This window comes from Amblyraja radiata, chromosome 18 (genome assembly GCF_010909765.2).
Source record: "Amblyraja radiata isolate CabotCenter1 chromosome 18, sAmbRad1.1.pri, whole genome shotgun sequence".
Lineage (NCBI taxonomy): Eukaryota > Metazoa > Chordata > Chondrichthyes > Rajiformes > Rajidae > Amblyraja > Amblyraja radiata.
Window position 1 is genome coordinate 33,353,477 of NC_045973.1, and position 20,773 is coordinate 33,374,249.

A 20,773-nucleotide genomic window follows, 5' to 3' on the forward strand; every position below is an offset into this window, starting at 1 on the left:
GTTTCCACTAGTAGAGGATCTAGGACCAGAGAGCACAGCGAACCCGGGTCTCTCGTACTGTGAGGCAGCAACTCTACTGCTGCACCAAACTGCCGACTTACGTTTAAGTAATAGTTCGAAGTACTGACAACAATTTCAGCAGTGAAGCTTTATATTCTAACTGCAAGGTCAGAATATTTTCTTAATGTTAAGCTGTCAAAAGGTTCACAGGAAACTACCAATCTAGCCACACCCACTGGTCACCAACGTTTGGTGAATCAAGGGGTAATGACAGCCTTTTATCTCATAGAAACATAGAAATTAGGTGCAGGAGTAGGCCATTCGGCCCTTCGAGCCTGCACCGCCATTCAATATGATCATGGCTGATCATCCAACTCAGTATCCCGTACCTGCCTTCTCTCTATACCCTCTGATCCCCTTAGCCACAAGGGCCACATCTAACTCCCTCTTAAATATAGCCAATGAACTGGCCTCGACTACCCTCTGTGGCAGGGAGTTCCAGAGATTCACCACTCTCTGTGTGAAAAAAGTTCTTCTCATCTCGGTTTTAAAGGATTTCCCCCTTATCCTTAAGCTGTGACCCCTTGTCCTGGACTTCCCCAACATCGGGAGCAATGTTGAATAAGAGCAAGAGAGTTTGAATAAAAAGAGAGCAATACCTTGTCCAGAGCCCAACTTGAATGTAACAAAACTCATAGTTGAGAAAGCAAAAGAGACCATGTTGGAGTAACTTAGTGACTCAGGCAGGATCTCTAGAGAACATGGATATGTGATGTTTCATATTGGTCCCCTTTTCTTAAGATTACAGGGGCAAGATTTAATAGGAACCCAAGGGGCAACTTTTTCCACACAGATGGTTGGTATATGGAATGAGTTGCTGGAGGAGGTAGTTGAGGCAGATATAATTGAAAGACATTTGCTTAGGTACATGGATAGGAAGGGTTTTGAGGGATACTGGCCAAATACGGGCAAATGGGATTAGCTCATATAGGTTGGATGGGAGCGTTGCGTTTCAGAGCTGTATGATTCTATGACAATAACTAGGCTTGCATTCCACTGAATTGAGAAGATGGAACTAGACTTAACCACGTCCTTCAATTTTTTCCTGCAATATAGGACCAATGACTGCCTGTAGGTGGTGTTGTTGGATTCACGCACGTAGAGAGAGGAATAATGAAGCACTTTCTCCACATATTGTGATTAGGTTATAAGAAGCACCAAGGCTGCTGGGTCAATTGAATGTTTCAAGGCTGAGATATTTATGTTGATCAAACGGAGGAAAATGAAGAAACTCTAAGTCACACGCTGCTGAATCCGGCAAGAGGTAAACCCACAACTTAAGCATAAAGCTTGTTGAATTTTGTTGAGGAGCTAATTATAATGGCATGAACAATGACATCATTGTGATGTGTCCCAAATAGGACAATGAAATTCTTGCTTTGCTTTAGCATAAATAAGCAGATAAAGTGCAATGGGCTATTAATGTTCAGAGATTTGTTTGAGTTGAGTTTAATAGCCTGATGGTTGTGGGGAAGTAGCTATTCCTGAACCTGGATGTTGCAGATTTCAGGCTCCTGTACCTTCTACCTGAAGGCAGCGGAGAGATGAGTGAGTGACCAGGATACAATTTTGCATACTGTAACTATTTATGCATTTTCAAATTACTATTTCAAAAGGAAATCTCACACCAAACTCAATTTCAAGCTAGAGGAAACCTGTCTTGCAGTGCCAGATACCCAGGTTCAATCCTAACCTCAGGTGCTGTCTGTGTGGAGTTTGCACATTACCCATATAACTGTGTGGGTTTCCTCAAGCTGCTCCCGTTTCCTCCCACACCCATGTATGGGTTTGCAGGTTAATTGGCCTCTGCCCCTAGTGTGTAGGGAGTAGATGAGAAAGTGGGGTAATCTGAATGTGTGATCGATGGTGGGCTTGGACTTTGTGGACCGAAGGGCCCTGGTCCACGCTCTATCTCCAAACTAACCTAAGAGCGTGTGCAAGTTTCCTGAATGTGGGTTTTAATGAAGCATCAATGAAGGCAGGTACAGGATATTGAGTTGGATGATCAGCCATGATCATATTGAATGGCGGTGCAGGCTCGAAGGGCCGAATGGCCTACTCCTGCACCTAATTTCTGTTTCTAAGTAGACGACATTTGACATATTTCGCTTGGGCAGCTTACAACCCAGCAGTATGAAAATTGATTTCTCTAGCTTCAAGTAACCCCTGCAACCCTCTCTCTCCATCTCCCCCACACCGTCATTGTACTCTCTTCAGTTATCTTGTTGAGTCTCATTGTCTGTAACTTTCGATATCGCCGTCTATAGCTCTCATTTCCCTTTCTCCTGACTCTGTCTGAAGAAGGGTCTTGACCCGAAACGTCACCTATTCCTTTTCTCCAGAGATGCTGTCTGACCCACTGAGTTACACCAGCTCTTTGTCTTTCTTCGGTTTAAACCAGCATCTGCAGTTCCTTCCGCAACATTTGAGAGGACCCAGGTGAAAGAAAACATTTACATTAATCGCCTTTCACTTTTCTTTGACTTCATTCCTGAGCACACGAGGCAGTGAAACATTTTAAGTACAGTCACTCTTGTAATTTGGAAATTATCGTAGTCAATTTGTGGGAGCAAAGCAAGCTCCAACTAACAGGTAAGATTTTCTTTAGAAAGATACATATTGCAGAGGCCACCTGGGATAACTCGATTCCTCAGTTTAATATTTGAAACCTGGACATAGGTCGATAGACCTTGGTTTAAGATCTTATTGGCAAGCTAGCCCCTCACCCAGTATTGTTCTTTAGTGGCAGCCTGGGTTTGTTCTCGTGTCTCCAACTTTAAACAGCAATGTTCCAACTCGGAGGGATGTGCGTTGCCACAGTGTCAGAATGATATTAGTGAAGTCTTGGAACTCACAGCTCAAAGTGCTGGAATAACTCAGTGGGTCAGGCAGCATCTCTGACGAACATAGATAGGTGATGTTTTGGATCGGGACCCTTCTTCAGACTGCTGGTGGGGGGGGCAGATAGTTGGGCAAAGACCCCGAGGTAAAAAAAATAGGTGTGAGACAAAATAATTGAAGAAGTGTGAAGCTAGAGGAAGTAATGTAGGTGAAAGGGGAGGTGTGAGTCTAGGTGAGGCTCATGGGAGAGGGCAGGGGAAATAAGGGGGTGGGGGTACATGGGGAAAGAAGGTAGTGGGGGAGGGATTTGTAATTACGTAAAATTGGAGAATTCAATGTTCATACCATTGGGTTAGAAGCTACCCAAGTGAAATATGAGGTGTTGCTCCTCTAGTTTGCGTGTGGCTTCATTCTGGCAAGGAGGCGGCCCAGGACAGAAAGGTCAATATGAGAATGGGAAGAGGAGTTATCAATCAGGTGATCCAGTAGGCCTTGGTGGACTGAGCTCAAGTGTTAGGCGAAACGGTTGCCTAGACTATGCTTCGGCTCGCTGAAATACTGGAGACCACGCCGGGAACAACGAATGCAGTAGATGTGGGTGGACGAGGTGCACTCGAACCTCTGTCTCACCTGGAAGTACTGCTGGCTCCCTGGATGGAGGTGAGCGAGGAGGTGGAGGGACAGGTGTTACATCTACTGTGATGCAGGTGAAAGAACCTGGAGAACGGGGTGGGAAGGCATAAGTGAATCAAGGAGTTGCGGAGGGGACGGGCTCTGCAGAATGTATATCGGCAGATTAGGAACGGGTACAATGTGTGGGGTGGCAACCATGAGAATGTTCTTCAAACGGGAAACATCCCAGTGGAACAACAGCAGTAAACAAGACACAGCCGCTGCAATCCTACTAAAAAGTACTTTATTAATTTGGTCTTTTATTTGTTTTTACACCAGGTAACATATTGTAAGAAACAACGTGGTTGCAATACATTTGGCCTCAATACAAACTAAACTTAAATGTGGGTGTGTGTAAGTAACATTAAATGATGACAAGTAATAGTCAAATATTGTCAAATTGCAACCATTAGCCCACCCTGCCCCACCCAGCCTGCCCTGTGCCCAAAATGCTTAACATTACCATTAGGAAAGATGGTTGCATGTCATCCGAGTTAACACAACCCAAAAAGCTTGGCAAATATAACAAAACATTAAATGTTCTTCAACCTTCCTTCATGTACTTCAGCTTTCTCTCAGAATACACATTTTCTATTATTATATTACCGAACAATTTCTACAGGATCTATAACGCAAGCTAAGAATTACTTCATTTTTAAAAAACGCAATAAGTGAAATGAAGGCCAAAGACAGAGTTAAAAGATTTTTCTGCACAGTAAAGAATTACACATTGGAATAAAAATCAATGCATTCAAATTCTTTAAAACTGCATCACTTATTAAAATTATACTATTCAAAACCACCAAACATCTCAGACACAAATACAGTAATTCCTCTCTCCAATCAAGACTGTGGTTTTGAATTAAAATGTATTTTGATGAGTCCACAATCAAATATGCTCCTTAAATTAGCTGCTCAAACTGCACCGTCTAATCGCACATTTAATAATGAAAGCAGTACGATATTTTGCCTTTTGGATTGAAACGGTGGTGATCAGAGTTAAACTTTGAAATCTTTTGTTAAACAGAACAGAAATATTTACTTAGTATCTGGAATGTTAAAAGTGCTGCCATGTGAGGGATTTCATCTGGGTTTCTGATAATCTGTTAATCAGTCCCAATTTTGTGCTTAAATGGATGACTTTACATTAAACTTAATTTCATTAGCTACACATGACAGACTAAAATGGAATCTTTAAATCTAGAAACCCTAATTACATCCAAGTGAAGCCAAGCCGAAAACCTTCTTCTCAATTTACAGAAGTGAAACACTTAATGTTCATTTGTAACTAACAAGGAATAAATAGAGCTGGTTGCAGAGTTGGAATCGCCTGAGGAACCATGCTGAAACATCAAAAGCCCAGTATTAGTACTTACAACATGAAAGACATTTGCATTGTCTATGAAAGTTAACTGTCACAAAGAAAGCTTTTAGAAAGTTTACACAAACCGTTACAGCTGCTATCTATCTGCAGATCAGGGTCACAAGCATTTTTAATTATGCTTGGAGCTCAAAGCAAAGATTATACACAACACGCTGTAAAATGAGCAGGCAACTGTCAAGTAAAAGGCCATTGAAAGCTTCATTTTTTCAGGCACTGGGTATGATCACAGTATATGCAGCATATCCCAAATTGGTTATTATTTCAGAGGATTGCCAATCACACGATCTGACAATGATTCTGATAAATTGAGCGGTTGCAGGCAAAAGTAGTGCTCAATTGAACAAGAGGGATTAATGAATAATGACGGAAATATCTGTGAGCAAGAACTGTTGAATATCTGATATAAGGGAGCGAATTATACACAGAGGCACCCTTTGAGTCTCAAGCATAAGTTACAGCAAACAACAAACTGATCTATTACTATCATCAATTTGGAAGCAAAAAACAGCAAAGGGGTTTTCAATTTAAGAGTAGTTCATGTGATGAGGAATTTCATCTATAGGACACCTATTGAGCTTGTGTATCATCTGACAGTGTGCATTGACATTATTGTGAGAGGTAGTGGGGGAGAAAAAGACCACTAAAGAACATTTTGCTCCAGTAATTCGATCTGAAACGGTTCAGATAATGGTTGTGTGCTGGCCAGAAGGCAGAATGCAAGGCCATTAGTTGACATCCATAGTGTTATGAGCCCTCAAAACCAGTCCATCTTCAGATACTTACTCCATTAACTGACAGACAGGCGAGATGAAACTTTACACTGAAGCTACCCATTCCAACTATCGAAGACGGGGAGCAGACAACGGAAACCGTTAAGATTGGTCGCTAGAATAAGGAGAAATGATTTTGAAGAGAGCATTCCATGTCTGAATTGAGGATGAGGATCTGGCAGTGGTCAAAGACACAAATACAACAGAAAATTAACCAGATCAATGGGTCAGAATGGAAGTAGAATGGCATAGACGGTAGCTCGGCAATGGACTGACTAACCTCGTGAAAACAAATGGAGATTTGGGGAGGTTTTTTGAGATAAAAAAAGAACTTTGAGAAGGGAGTTCATCATTAAATCATGTATAAGAAATTTTTCTGCATTTAAAATCTAGACCAAGGACAAATCCGTCTTAGCACTTGGAGTTAATGGTGTAAACAGAAATTTTATTTGGGACCAAACATTCTCACGTATAAAGTGAATAGACAAGCATCTAACAGGTCCTTTGCTCATAACACCTGTCATTTGGACAAGCCAAAATAAAGTGAACTCTTCCTATCACAACTTACATGGGACAGGGATGAAATAAAAACCAAAATAAGCAGAACCAAGTTTCAACTGTAAACAAAGTTATATTCAAGGCACAAAACTTACTGCAGCAAAATTCATATCAATACATTGTAGGTTACTTACATTTTAAATATATGTTAAATGAATTTGCAGCTTCTTAGCTAATAGAGCCTTTCCCAAGCCATTTCTTAAAACACTTAAAATCATTAAGATAATGTATGCTAGTTGCGCAAATGAAAAGAAGACAGCTATAATTTACATGCAACTTGGCTGACAAACTAACTCTCTCACACACACAGGGATTTTTATTTGTGGACAGGAACACCAGTGGATTCATGACTTGTTTCTTTTTGTTAAGCCATTGTGTTTTATGCTTGAAAGTGAACCATACTTAATTTCTTACATGCTCTACACAACCAAAATGCCCATTTAAACACACGGCATTCATATGTGACATAACTGAAGAATGGAGCATTGCAGCGGCACCAGCAAATATTTGCCAGGTGATACACCAAAACAAGGCATTTTTGTAAAAATAAAATTAATTAAATAGTACAAATGTTGCATTATCAGGGGATAGAAAGATTGGATAAGATTTTGATGCATGTATGGTCTTAAGTCTCTGGAAAAAAAAGCAGTTAAAAGCAGAAAGCTGATTTTATTGATGCAGTCCTTCCTCTAGAATCCTCCACACCGTGCAGTTCAAGTAACTCTGAAAGAAAGCAAAAACATTAACTGCAAAGAGATGCAAAGTGGTCCAGTTTCATGGAGAATACATCATGCTTGTATGATACACCTGCGCAAACGTTTTTTTGCGCAATGAACTCCGTGGAAATTCCCAGCTTCAAACTCTACGGCCCAACAAGATGCCAAGAGCACTAGATTTACATAGCCCTGAGCAACCCAACAACTCGGAAAGGCCCACAGACGTCTTATGATGCAGACAAATTAAAATGGGAAACATTCTATCATATGAATAGCACAAACATCTCCAACGTCGTAAAGCAAATGTTATTTATCTCATTCAGTAAATGTAAATCTAACGTGACTGCCAAGTTCTGCTTGTGCATCACTGGCCCTGAAACCACTTGATTTATTTTGCAGGGCCAAGTATGTAATGAAGAAACAGTAGGCAATATGAACTTTTCACTGCAGGGAATGCTTTATTTTCAAGGGTTCCATATTTCAGGCTCAAGTCAATAATGCTGTTCATACACAAGCACCAGCAACATTACTTGTCATTGAGCTGAACGATTTCCCAGAGATTGTGGCTTAAAGCCCTTTGTTATTGGGGTTAAAATCTGATGTTTATAATTTCCACCTTTAACAAATAAATTGTGATGACTGTCACAGCTTCAACTAAATCTACTGAGACTACAATCCTGGATGGTTATTCACAGTGGACAACACAGTGGTGCAGCGGTAGAGTTATTGCCTTACAGCGCCAGAGACTAGGGATCGATCCTGTCTACAGATGCTGGCTGTATGGATTTTGTATGTATTCTCTGTGACTGAGTGGGTTTACTTCGGGTCTTTCGGTTTTCTCCTACATTACAGTTTGCAGGTTAATTGGCTTCTGTAAATTTTAAATGGCGTAGGATAGATCTAGTGTATGGGGTGATCGCTGGTCGCCGTGGACTTGGTTGGCCGAAGGACCTGTTTCCAGGCTGTATCTCTAAACTAAACCACTGTTGATTAATCCCAACAATCCTGCTCCACTGTACACTTCAGATGCCAACACTGATCACTGCTCCGCTGGCATCAGTGGAATCATCAATCTTGTGAACGCGTGGGTTTTCTCCCGGTGCTTCAGTTTCCTCCCACATCCCAAAGCTGTGCATGTTTGTAGGTTAATTGGCTTCTGTAAATTGTGCCTCGTGTGTAGGATAAAACTAGTGTACCAATGATCATTAGTCAGTATGGACTCAGTGAGCCGAAGGACTGTTTCCACACTGTACCTCTAAACTAAACTGAACTAAGAGAGAAGTGTTCAAAAGGGAACTGCAGATGCTGGAATATCGAAGGTACACAAAATTGCTGGGGAAACTCAGCGGGTGCAGCAGCATCTATGGAGCGAAGGAAATAGGCGACGTTTCGGGCCGAAACCCTTCTTCAGACTAAGAGAGACATGGCTATGCAGGGAATGGAATGATATGCATCATGTGTAGGCAGAAGGAATTATTTTATTTTGGCATCGTTTCGCACACTAGCACTATCCTACACACTAGGAACAATTTACATGTATACCGAGCTAATTAACCTACAAACCTGTATGCCTTTGGAGTGTGGGAGGAAACAGGAGAAAAACCACGCAGGCCATGGGGAGAATGTACAAACTCGGTACAGACAGCTCCCGTAGTCAGGATCAAATCCAGGTCTCTAGCGCCGTAAGGCAGCAACTCTACTGCTGCGCCACCTTGCAGTAAGGAAGTCCAAGTCAATATAGAGAAAGTTGAAGTTTTGTGCCTATCTTCAGTACTTGATGCTAACTTGTTCTTTGGTATACGAGAATATGCATGCTTGTTAAAAATATTAGAACTTGGCTTTCCAAATGCCAAAATCAGATAATTAAAATGTTACCGCTCAGAAACAGGTCATTTATTCAAAATCGGGTATGCGTTCAGCAGCTAAAAACACACCATCCTGCACATTTTCCTTTCCTCTCTCCCATTCTTTAATATTCCATTTAAAGCACTTTTTAAAAAAATGTTGAACATTTTATTTCAACTGCGATATAAAATTACAAATTACATCCATCTCATGTGAACATTAATCTAATGTAAAATTATTTAAATTTTATACTGCCTCCATATAGCAAATTGTTATCAACAATCTGTTAAGTACTTTGTCATAATCTTAAAGACATCGTTATATTTCCACTGAGAAAAGTTCTAACATTTAAATCTTTTTCACCACTTTTACTAAAGATAGAGCACAGCAAGCATTTCCAACACATTTTTAATACCTTTTATGAAAGTAATCAAGAACTACATAAAATATGTCCACTGATCCCTACCCAAGAATTATAACATTAGTTTTCTGCATTATAGAATATTTTAAATTCTCATCCAAATTCTCCTTTGCCATCATGCACTCTTCCCAACTCTGTAACCTCAGTCAAAACATAATGTCCACTTCAGAGCATTACAAGAATGAATCATTACAAACTATAAATAGACTGGCACTGCTTTATAAACTCCATGGAATAATAAACTATTTGCCAATTACTTAGGTTTCAAGATCACCAAAGTAATTACGCCTTCATGTTCACCATGGTACCAAGTACCACGACCAATTTACATTTATTCTCTGCTGCATACTATGCCTTTTTTTCATTCATTCAAGGGAAGTGGGCTTCAAAGGCTGAGCCGATATTTATTTAATTGCCCATCACTAGTTGCCCTTGAGAAGGTGGTGGTGAGCAGCTTTCTTGAACTGCAGTCCTTGAGGTGTGGGTATTTCTACAATGCTGTTAGCATATATCTCCAAGTCAGGATGGTATGGGACTTGGAGGGCAGCTTCCAAGTCATGGTGTTTCTGCGTTCTTGCTGCCCCTTGTCCTTCGAGGTGCTTGAGGTCGGGGTTACGGAAGGTGATGTTTAAAAGGTTGAGTTGAATTGCTGTACGACGTGCCGTAGACGGTACAATTGTGCGTCAGTGATGGACTCAGCGAAAGGTTTCGATGGGGTGCCTATCACGTAGGCTGTGATGACCTGTATGGTGTCGAGCTTTCTGAGTGTTGAATTTTGGAGTTATTGAAGGTGCAGTCATCTACACAAGCTGAGAGTATTGCATCACACTCCTGACTTGAGCCTTGTAGATGATGAACAGGCTTTATAGACAATAGACAATAGGTGCAGGAGTAGGCCATTCGGCCTTTCGAGCCAGCACCGCCATTCAATGTGATCATGGCTGATCATCCCCAATCAGTACCCCGTTCCTGCCTTTTCCCCATATCCCCTGACTCCGCTATCTTTAAGAGCCCTATCCAGCTCTCTCTTGAAAGCATCCAGATAACCTGCCTCCACCGCTCTCTGAGGCAGAGAATTCCACACACTCACAACTCTCTGTGAGAAAAAGTGTTTCCTCGTCTCCGTTCTAAATGGCTTACGCCTTATTCTTAAACTGTGGTCCCTGGTTCTGGACTCCCCCAACATCGGGAACATGTTTCCTGCCTCCAGCGTGTCCAAACCCTTAACAATCATATATGTTTCAATAAGATTCCCTCTCATCCTTAGTGTAAACTCCAGAGTGTACAAGCCCAGCTGCTCCATTCTCTCAGCATATGACAGTCCCGCCATCCCGGGAATTAACCTTGTAAACCTACGCTGCACTCCCTCAATAGCAAGAATGTCCTTCCTCCAATTAGGGGACCAAAACTGCACACAATACTCCAGGTGTGGTCTCACTAGGGCTCTGTACAACTGCAGAAGGCTTTGGGGTGTTAGGAGTTGAGTTACTTACCATATGATTCCTAGCCTCTGACCATTATATGGCTACTCCAGTTCAGTGTCTTGTCAATTCTAACCACCAGGATATCCATAAGTTATAGGAGCAGAATTCGGTTCAAGTCTACTCCGCCATTCAATCATGGCGGATCTATCTTTCCCTCTCAATCTCGTTCTCCTGCTATGAAGCCTGACACCCAGACTGATCAAGAATCTGTCAATCTCTGCCCTAAAAACATCCATTGACTTGGGCTCCTCAGCCTTCTTTGGCAATGAATTCCAGATTCACCACCCTCCTGACTAAAGAAATTCCTCATAATTTCCTTTCTAAAGGTACATCTTTTTATTCTGAGGCATTTGGTCCTCGACTCTCCCACGAGTGGAAACATCCTGTCCACATCCACTCTATCCAAGCCTTTCGCTATTCGGTAAGTTTCTTAGAGGTCCCCCTTCAGTCTTTCCGCTGACTGGGTAGTACGCAACAAAAAGCTTTTCACCGCACCTCGGTGCATGCGACAACAAACCAAACTAACTATCCCTTCCATCACTTTGCGGACGATTGAGATGCACTAAAGGGGTGGCAATTTTCTGTTTGCTCTGACATCTTACAAACAGTTGGAAACTTATTGAAATAAGTGAAAGCGAGAGAGAATATTTTCCCGGTTTCCACACCCCTAATAACCTCTACCTGCAGAATGTCAGATGTGTTGAAAGGTCACTGTGAAACTTCATTTCTTTCTCCACGGATGCAAGCTGGATCTGCTGAGCTTCTCGGGCATTTTGTTTTATTTTGCATTTCCACCCTTCAATTTTGCATTCAATTTCTTCTTGTCATTTAAAATAAAAATTAATTACAGCCAAGGAGCTATCTGGAACAACAGCCGAGTCCAAAAGTGCAGGGAAGCTGAGACGTCAGTTTCAATTAGTTCTTTCCTACACATCAATTATTAACACATCCATTTTCGGTGACTGATTACAACATAATCATTTATCACCATAGCAGCAACGTACATACACTTGAAGGGGCAGTTCCCTGACTGGAATCACCAAATATTCAAGTGGCTGAAAGGATGTTGAAATTAACTGGAAACAGTGATATTTCTTTTTTGAAAGCTTGTGGGAAAATAACTAACCCGATCTGGCAGGCGTAAGAATCAAGAAGCTCACCTTCATCCTCACTTAAGTTCTTAGAAGAGGCCACAATCCTTCAAGTTATTCTTGATAATGACATCGGTGACGGCATCAAAAACAAACTGCACGTTCTTTGTGTCGGTGGCACATGTAAAGTGTGTGTAGATTTCCTTGGTGTCCTTCCGCTTATTTAGGTCTTCAAATTTGGTCTGGATGTAACCAGCAGCTGCATCATACTCATTTGCCCCTGCGTTCAAAGGAAAGAGTTAGTGAGTCACGTGTAAAGCAGTAAGGGTCAAGATGTCTGAAATCCATGACCTCCAGGTTCAGGAAAAGTGTCTTCCCACCAACCATCAGGCTATTGAACACTACTGAAGAAGGGTTTCAACCCAAAACATCATAATTCCTTCTCTCCAGAGATGCTACCTGTCCCACTGAGTTACTCCAGCATTGTGTGTCTATCTTCACTGCTAATGCAAACTCGATTTCAAACTACAAACTGCAATGGTTGCACAAGGGACATCGGGTTTGTATGCTGTCTTGCACTGATAATTGTTTTTTTTAATTTACTGAACTTTTTTGTTTGTTTTATTCTGGTATCTATAAAGTATTGCCTTTACAACCCTGTTGTGCTGTTGCAATTTAAGGATGTTATCGTTCCATTTTGGTAGTGATGTGGGATATTCTGAAAAATTATAGGGAAGACGAGTAATTTATGTTGTCAACCCAAGAGATTATCCACAGGGAAGCACAATGGGGAAAAACGGCAACACTGTGAGGAGGATGTTAGGAGAGGCGATAAATAGATTCATTAGGTGTAAATTCCGCATGGGTCCTTTATTGCACCCATTTGTTAGGTAAATGGAGGAATTGTTTTCCAATGACAAGCAACTGGAGGTTGCAAGTTGATCAATGGCAAATTGTTTCAAAGATGTAAAATCCACATGTAACCATTGTGTTGTGGGAATATAAAAATGCGGTGGGTGTTACCAATCTTTGAAACACTTTGGGTTCTCCCAGAGCCACTGTTAGGCCTTGAATAAACATACTTGTTTGAAAAACGAACCACTGCCCGATGAGATGTTGAGTGTGTTTGTTCCCATCTCAGCAGTAATTAAGAGGGCAACTGGGTCCCACGAGAAGCAAGATTCGGGGTTCAGGTTAAACACAAAATTCCCTCCAACAGTATATATGACAATTAAACACTATTGACTCTTAACATTTGCTTCAAATCTCAAAGTATCCCTCAAACACAATCTGGAAAATTATTACTTAACTCTTCAAAGTGTCCGGTTTACCAGCAATTGGGCACACATATCTGAAACTATTTTGGAAAAGAGCAAGTAGGAGATTCTGCATGTTGCTGAATAGCTACATTAAAGATCTACAAGTGGACGGTGGAGAGCATACTGGGCACACCATGCTCTAGTTCAGTAACTCAAATGCCTAAGACTGTAGGAGGTTGCATGATGTGGTAGACAATGCTCCTGTCCAACAAGGGCATTGACGTCCCCACCACCAAAGGGATCTATCAATTCAAGAACCCAGCTGATATCAAACTCTCGCACTGCCCTGGCCACACTCTTACTTAGCTGCTACCATCGTGAAGGTGATACAAGAGCCCAAGAACCATTACCTCTAGGTTGAAGAGCAGCTTATTCTGATCAACCATCAGGTTTTGAACCATAGTGTTCAACCCACATCTCAGCACTAAGCTACTATTGACGGTACAAGGGTTGCACTACCTGCTTTGGCTTGCGTTATTCTAGTCTGATTAGTTCAAGTTTAAGTTCGCGTTTATTGTTACAGTGAAATTTGAGTTATCATACAGCCATGCTAAGTGAAAAGCCACATAAAATAAACATAAACATCCACCACAGTGGAATCCACATTCCTCACTGTGATGGAAGGCAATAAAGTAATCTTCCTCCTTTGTTCACCCATGGTCGAGGCCCTTGAACCCCATGCAGTCGCCACTGCCGACGGTCCGATGTTCAAGCCCTCTCGTCGGGATGGTCAAAACTCCGGAGTCGGGATGGATCGGAGCATGGAGCTCACCAGTCGGCCTCTTCTTACCGGAGTCCGCGACTTCACGGTGTTAAAGTCCACAGGCTCCGCGGTCGGACTCCACTGGCGACCCTCGGCAAAGGATCGCAGCTCCCGATGTTAAAGTCCGCGCCACGCCCGCGGCTTGAAGCTCCGGGCTTGTCTCCAGAAAAGGCCGCACCACTCCACGTTGTAGGCCGCAGGGGGGGACGGAGATGCAAGATGGAGAAAAATCGCATCTTCGTTGAGGTAAGTGACTGAAAAAAGTTTCCCCCGATTTCCCCCCCCCCCCCAAAACCCCCCACATAAAACAAACCAAGAAACATTCAATCATACTTTTAAATACTTAAAGTAATAAAAACAGAGTGGGGACTGACAGACTGTTGGCGAGCATAGCTGATAATTTATTGTATTACTGTTTATCATTTATCTATTTGTCGCATTGTTACATTAATATGTCTGTAAAGGTTGCAGCAAGATTTCCATTACCCTGTTTTGAGTAGATAGTAACCACTTGACTAAAAAACCGGAACAATTAAATTCTTACTCACTGCACAATTCCTGTCACATTATTTACACCAACAACAATAAATGTACAGGTACAACATCAATTTTCCTGCATCCTTGGTTCCAGAGCCTTGTAGGATTATCCATTTTGCCAGACCAACATAATAATAATAATAATTCAACAGTGCTCTTCTAACCCCTCCCATGTCTACAAAGCACCATGGAGTGCTAGAAACGTAAATAAAGAATTAACAAGTAACAAGGAAGTAAACAATGAACTCTTTCAGGACGGAGGCCCATGTCCCAAAATAGCGGGTACCACATGCAATGCTCTTGTAATTTAGTCCGGATTGAAGGAGGTGCCAAACCACCAGTTGCTGGAAAATCAGTTGACTTTCAAGGAGGAGAAAATGCGAGAGATTAAGGGGCACAGAGGGGTTGATAAATCCCCTGCGTCGGATGAGAACTCGCCAGGTTGCTAAAGAAGGCAGGGAAGGAGACAACAGAGGGAAGACTGAGATTTTTGCATCTCTAATAGCCACAAGTGAAATGCCTGTAGATTGGAGGAAAGCTAATGTTGTTCCTTTATTTAAGAAAGGCAGGATAAACTAGGTACCTAAAAGCTTTTCCTTCAGTTGCATCTATCCTGCACTCCAATTTTCAGGAGAAATGAAGATGCATAAAGTTGCGTCCACTCAGCAAAAAATGAGGCTTCAGATTGAACATCTACTGTTCAGTCTGAAGGGTGCAAACTCGAAACGTCACCTATCCATGTTCTCCAGGAATGCTACCAGATCCGCTCAGTTACTCCAGCATTTTGTGTCTTTCCTTGGTAAACCAGCATCGACAGTTCATTGTTTCTACATCAGAATTTCAAGCAATTACAATAAATGGGGCCAATATAGATGTACGGCTCAACATAGCGACACTGACCCCATTAGACAAAAGCAGTGAGATGGTATCTGACCATGGTAACTGAGAACTGGTATGCTTTGTTGTGTGTTTTGATAAATGAGGCTTGTGCCAGCGTTATGTGAAGCAACACAATGCAGGCGGTGAAGTAGTGCCAAGCTAAATGGCGGTGTAGTCGTACCAAGCTAATACACTGCAGCTATTCTTCAGGTTCAGAGAAAGTCACCTCACATCGCCACAACAAGAATCAAGCTCTGCTCTACATAATGAATAACCCTGCCTGTCTCCCCTCCTTCCAGCTGAATTTTCCTTTGCAAGCTTGCAGAGTTTGACCCTCTGAAGCCTGAAGCCAAGTACACACATGGGATTAATCACAGACCGAACTTTTAGATTACTTCAGAGCAATGTCACAAGCTGTTTCTCAATTTCATCTCATTCTTGTCACCAAATGGAAGCTTCAGGTCACCAAATTAATCCACTTACTGGATATTTACCCAAAGACTCATTTATTTTTCATTTTGACAGAAGCTTCAATTTAAAAATTAAGCGTGGTCCCAGGATTGTATCGAACCTACAAAGGAGAACAGGAATAGCCTTGCACACCACTGTGCTTGCTCTGCCATTCAATAAGATCACGATTGATTAGCTTCCTCAGCACCACATTTCTGCATCAACCCTCAATTCCCTTAAAATCTATCGATCTGTAGCTTGAATTTATGCAGCAACTGAACTTCCACAAACCTCTGGGATAGAGAACTCCAAAGATTCAGCGATCTCTGGGTGAAGACATTTCTATACACATTAATCCTGAATAGCCCAATCCTTATTTAGGTACAGACACTCCCTGTTTCCAGACACAAGTATGAAAAAGTCTGAAGAAGGGTCCCGACCTGAAACATCACCTGTCCACATCCTCCAGAGATAATACCTTACTTCAGCAGCCTGTGCTCCACATATGCAAGGAAAACATGAATTCCACATCAACCCCATCTATCCCTGGGAGAGGTCTGCACATTTCCACAAGATTGCCCTCTGATTTTCTAGACTAGAAAGTAAAGGCCGAGTCTGCCAAATCTCTCCACACAGGATGGACCATCCATGTCAGAAATTAACTCCATAAACCTTCATTCCAGTCCCTCCACCGCAGATTTTCCAATATGTTGTCTCACCTGGTCCCCACACAATTCCAAGATGTCTTCTTATGTCCTCAAATTCTCTTTCAATAAATCAAACACATTAAATAATTGCTGAACGTGCATGATAATTTATGACTTGGGCACAAGGCCACCAAAGCCTCTCTGAAGACCAACATTTTAACAACCTCTCACCACATCAGGACAACGGGCCTTAATGGCCAGGTTAAGAACTCTGCGCTTACAACAAATGGGACTTGAAAATGCCGCCAAACCTGGCGACTCTGCTATACCGTCTCAGTATACTACTTCTACACACTTGTACTGTATCTTAGATATATTTGTGTACAGTAATACTTGTACTGAACCGATTGCAAAAACAAATTTCACCGTACTTTGGTAACTATATGGAGACATAAGGCATTACAGGCTCAATCTTGCTGGATTCTTCGGTACAACACAAAGTGCTAGAGTAACTCAGCAAGCCACGTAGCATCTGTGGAGGGATTTGGACAGGCAATGTTTTGGGTCGGGACCCTTCATCAGTGCACAGCGTTTTTATGGAGTGAGCCAAATTACCACCGCAGATCATTTTGGAGAGTTGCTCACATAATGGTAGAAATCCTGAACTACCTGAGAAGACCTTGCTGCTATCATTCTAACTGCTCTGACGCAAGGTTCTGTCAGCTGAGGAGCCACATTTACCAGCAGTTTTGCTGAGAAATTAGGGTACAAATTCAGTGATTAAATTCATTTCAATGCAGAAGCAACTCCAAGGAAAATGAAATGAGTCAATTCAAATGTGCTTAACTCTTAAACTTCCGTTATTTTTGGGCAGTATATGTGGAGGGAATGAGCAGACGATGTTTCGGGCCGGGTTCCTTCTTCAGACTGAAGAAGCGTATTGAGCCAAAATGTCATCTGTTCATTTCCCTCTACAGAACCTGTAGGGCATAAAATGATGTTGTTAGAAAATAAATAAGTGTCTTGCACTGGCAGAATGGCTAGAGGTGATGAATGGTTTACTCCTGTATTAAAGCCATTTCCTTTTCACCATACAGGAGTGGTGACGTCAACATTATACAACCAGTGGGGAGCAGACAAGGCCACAGTGCTAGTCTTTATCCATTGTGCATCTCTACACACAAGCTTATATCCATCCACAGATCAACTGCACAATGTGAACACTAAGCAGCTACTACCACTGTGCATTGTATATTATATTAATATCAAAGACTTCCAAAACAGGCTCTTAGCCAGGTGCTTATGATGACACTGCAACAATTAGCCCTTTTCCAAAATGCAAACTATTTACATTAGTGCACAAGAAGTTATTAACGATTCTATTATGCATGGGAGATAGAAACTACCCTATTGATCCAATGATTTTTAATAATGCTCATCTAATAGCGGCTGGGTAATGTTGCTCATTATTAATGATGCAGAGATATCATCTGACTAGCATAGCTGCATGAACATAGTGCCTTCAATGCAGATTAAGAATATTTTTTGGTACAATTCATAACATATAACATATAACAATTACAGCACGGAAACAGGCCATCTCGGCCCTACAAGTCCGTGCCCTTAGTCCCACCTACCTGCCTGCACTCATACCATAATCCTCCATTCCCTTCTCATCCATATGCCTATCCAATTTATTTTTAAATGATACCAACGAACCTGCCTCCACCACTTCCACTGGAAGCTCATTCCACACCGTTACCACTCTCTGAGTAAAGAAGTTCCCCCTCATGTTACCCCTAAACTTGTCCCTTAATTCTGAAGTCATGTCCTCTTGTTTGAATCTTCCCTATTCTCAAAGGGAAAAGTTGGTCCACATCAACTCTGTCTATCCCTCTCATCATTTTAAAGACCTCTATCAAGTCCCCCCTTAACCTTCTGTGCTCCAGAGAATAAAGACCTAACTTATTCAACCTTTCTCTGTAACTTAGTTGTTGAAACCCAGGCAACATTCTAGTAAATCTCTTCTGTACTCTCTCTATTTTGTTGACATCCTTCCTATAATTGGGCGACCACAATTGTACACCATACTCCAGATTTGGTCTCACCAATGCCTTGTACAATTTTAACATTACATCCCAGCTTCTATACTCAATGCTCTGATTTATAAAGGCTAGCATACCAAAAGCTTTCTTTACCACCCTATATATATGAGATTCCACCTTCAAGGAACTATGCACGGTTATTCCCAGATCCCTCTGTTCAACTGTATTCTTCAATTCCCTACCATTTACCATGTACGTCCTATTTTGATTTGTCCTGCCAAGGTGTAGCACCTCACATTTATCAGCATTAAACTCCATCTGCCATCTTTCAGCCCATTCTTTCAAATGGCCTAAATCACTCTGTAGACTTTGGAAATCCTCTTCATTATCCACAACACCCCCTATCTTGGTATCATCTGCATACTTACTAATCCAATTTACCACACCTTCATCCAGATCATTGATGTACATGACAAACAACAAAGGACCCAACACCGATCCCTGAGGCACCCCACTAGTCACCTGCCTCCAACCCGACAAAAAACCATCCACCATTACCCTCTGGCTTCTCCCATTCAGCCACTGTTGAATCCATCTTGCTACTCCTGCATTTATACCCAACAGTTGAACCTTCTTAACCAACCTCCCATGAGGAACCTTGTCAAAGGCCTTACTAAAGTCCATATAGACAACATCCACTGCCTTACCCTCGTCAATTTCCCTAGTAACCTCTTCAAAAAATTCAAGAAGATTAGTCAAACATGACCTTCCAGGCACAAATCCATGCTGACTGTTCCTAATCAGACCCTGTTTATCCAGATGCTTATATATATTATCTCTAAGTATCTTTTCCATTAATTTGCCCACCACTGAAGTCAAACTAACAGGCCTATAATTGCTAGGTTTACTCTTAGAACCCTTTTTAAACAATGGAACAACATGCGCAGTACGCCAATCCTCGGGGACTATTCCCGTTTCTAATGACATTTGAAATATTTCTGTCATAGCCCTGGCTATTTCTACACTAACTTCCCTCAATGTTCTAGGGAATATCCTGTCAGGACCTGGAGACTTATCCACTTTTATATTTTTCAAAAGTGTCAGTACTTCTTTTACTTTGAAACTCATAGTATCCATAGCTACTCTACTAATTTCCATTACCTCACATAATTCAATATCCTTCTCCTTGGTGAATACCGAAGAAAATAAATTGTTCAATATCTCCCCCATCTCTTTTGGCTCTGCAGATAGCTGTCCACTCTGTCTCTCCAATGGACCTATTTTATCCCCCGTTTTCCTTTTACTATTAATATAGCTGTAGAACCCTTTGGATTTACTTTCACCTTACTTGCCAAAGCAATCTCATGTCTTCTTTTAGCTTTTCTAATTTCTTTCTAAAGATTCTTTTTACATTCCTTATACTCCTCAAGCACCTCATTTACTCCATGCTGCTTATAATTATTGTAGATCTCCCTCTTTTTCCGAACAAGATGTCCAATTTCCCTTGAAAACCAGGGCTCTTTCCAATTTTTACTGTTTCCTTTCAACCGAACAGGAACATGAAGATTCTGTACTCTTAAAATGTCCCCTTTAAATGTCCTCCATTTCTCTTCTACCTCCTTCCCATAAAACAAAATGTCCCAGTTCACTCCTTTTAAATCATTTCGCATCTCATCAAAGTTAGCCTTTCTCCAATCAAAAATCTCAACCCTAGGTCCAGTTCTGACCCTCTCCATAATTATATTGAAACTAATGGTATTGTGATCACTGGACCCGAAGTGCTCCTCAACGCATACCTCCGCCACCTGTCCCGTCTCATTTCCTAACAGGAGGTCCAACACTGCCCCTCCTCTAGTAAGTACCTCTATGTATTGCTGCAAAAAACTATCCTGCACACATTTTACAAACTCCAAACCATCCAGCCCATTTACCGGATGTGTTTCCCAGTCTATGTGTGGAAAGTTGAAATCTCCCACAATCACTACTTTGTGCTTACTACTAATATCTGCTATCTCCTTACATATTTGCTCTTCCAATTCTCGATCCCCATTTGGCGGTCTATAATACACCCCTATAAGTGTTGCTACACCTTTCCCACTTCTCAGTTCCACCCAAATAGCCTCCCTAGATGAGCCCTCCAATCTATCCTGCCAAAGCACTGCTGTAATATCTTCCCTGACTAGCAAAGCAACACCTCCACCTCTTGCCCCTCCAATTCTATCACACCTGAAGCAACGAAATCCTGGAATATTTAGTTTCCAATCACAGCCCTCCTGCAACCATGTTTCACT

At 41.7% G+C, this 20,773-nt stretch overlaps 1 protein-coding gene across 1 annotated transcript in view; it reads right to left on the reverse strand.

Annotated features, from left to right (window-relative positions):
* Positions 1-3,800: 3,800 nt before the first annotated feature.
* Positions 3,801-20,773, reverse strand: part of gnai2 (G protein subunit alpha i2) — a 206,816-nt gene continuing 189,843 nt past the window's right edge. The window contains exons 8-9 of the mRNA XM_033037082.1: positions 11,912-12,122; positions 3,801-7,008 (exon numbers count right to left, since the gene is read on the reverse strand). Coding sequence (XP_032892973.1) covers positions 11,932-12,122 — 191 coding nt within the window. The 3' untranslated portion in view covers positions 3,801-7,008; positions 11,912-11,931. The remainder of the gene's footprint in view (positions 7,009-11,911; positions 12,123-20,773) is intronic.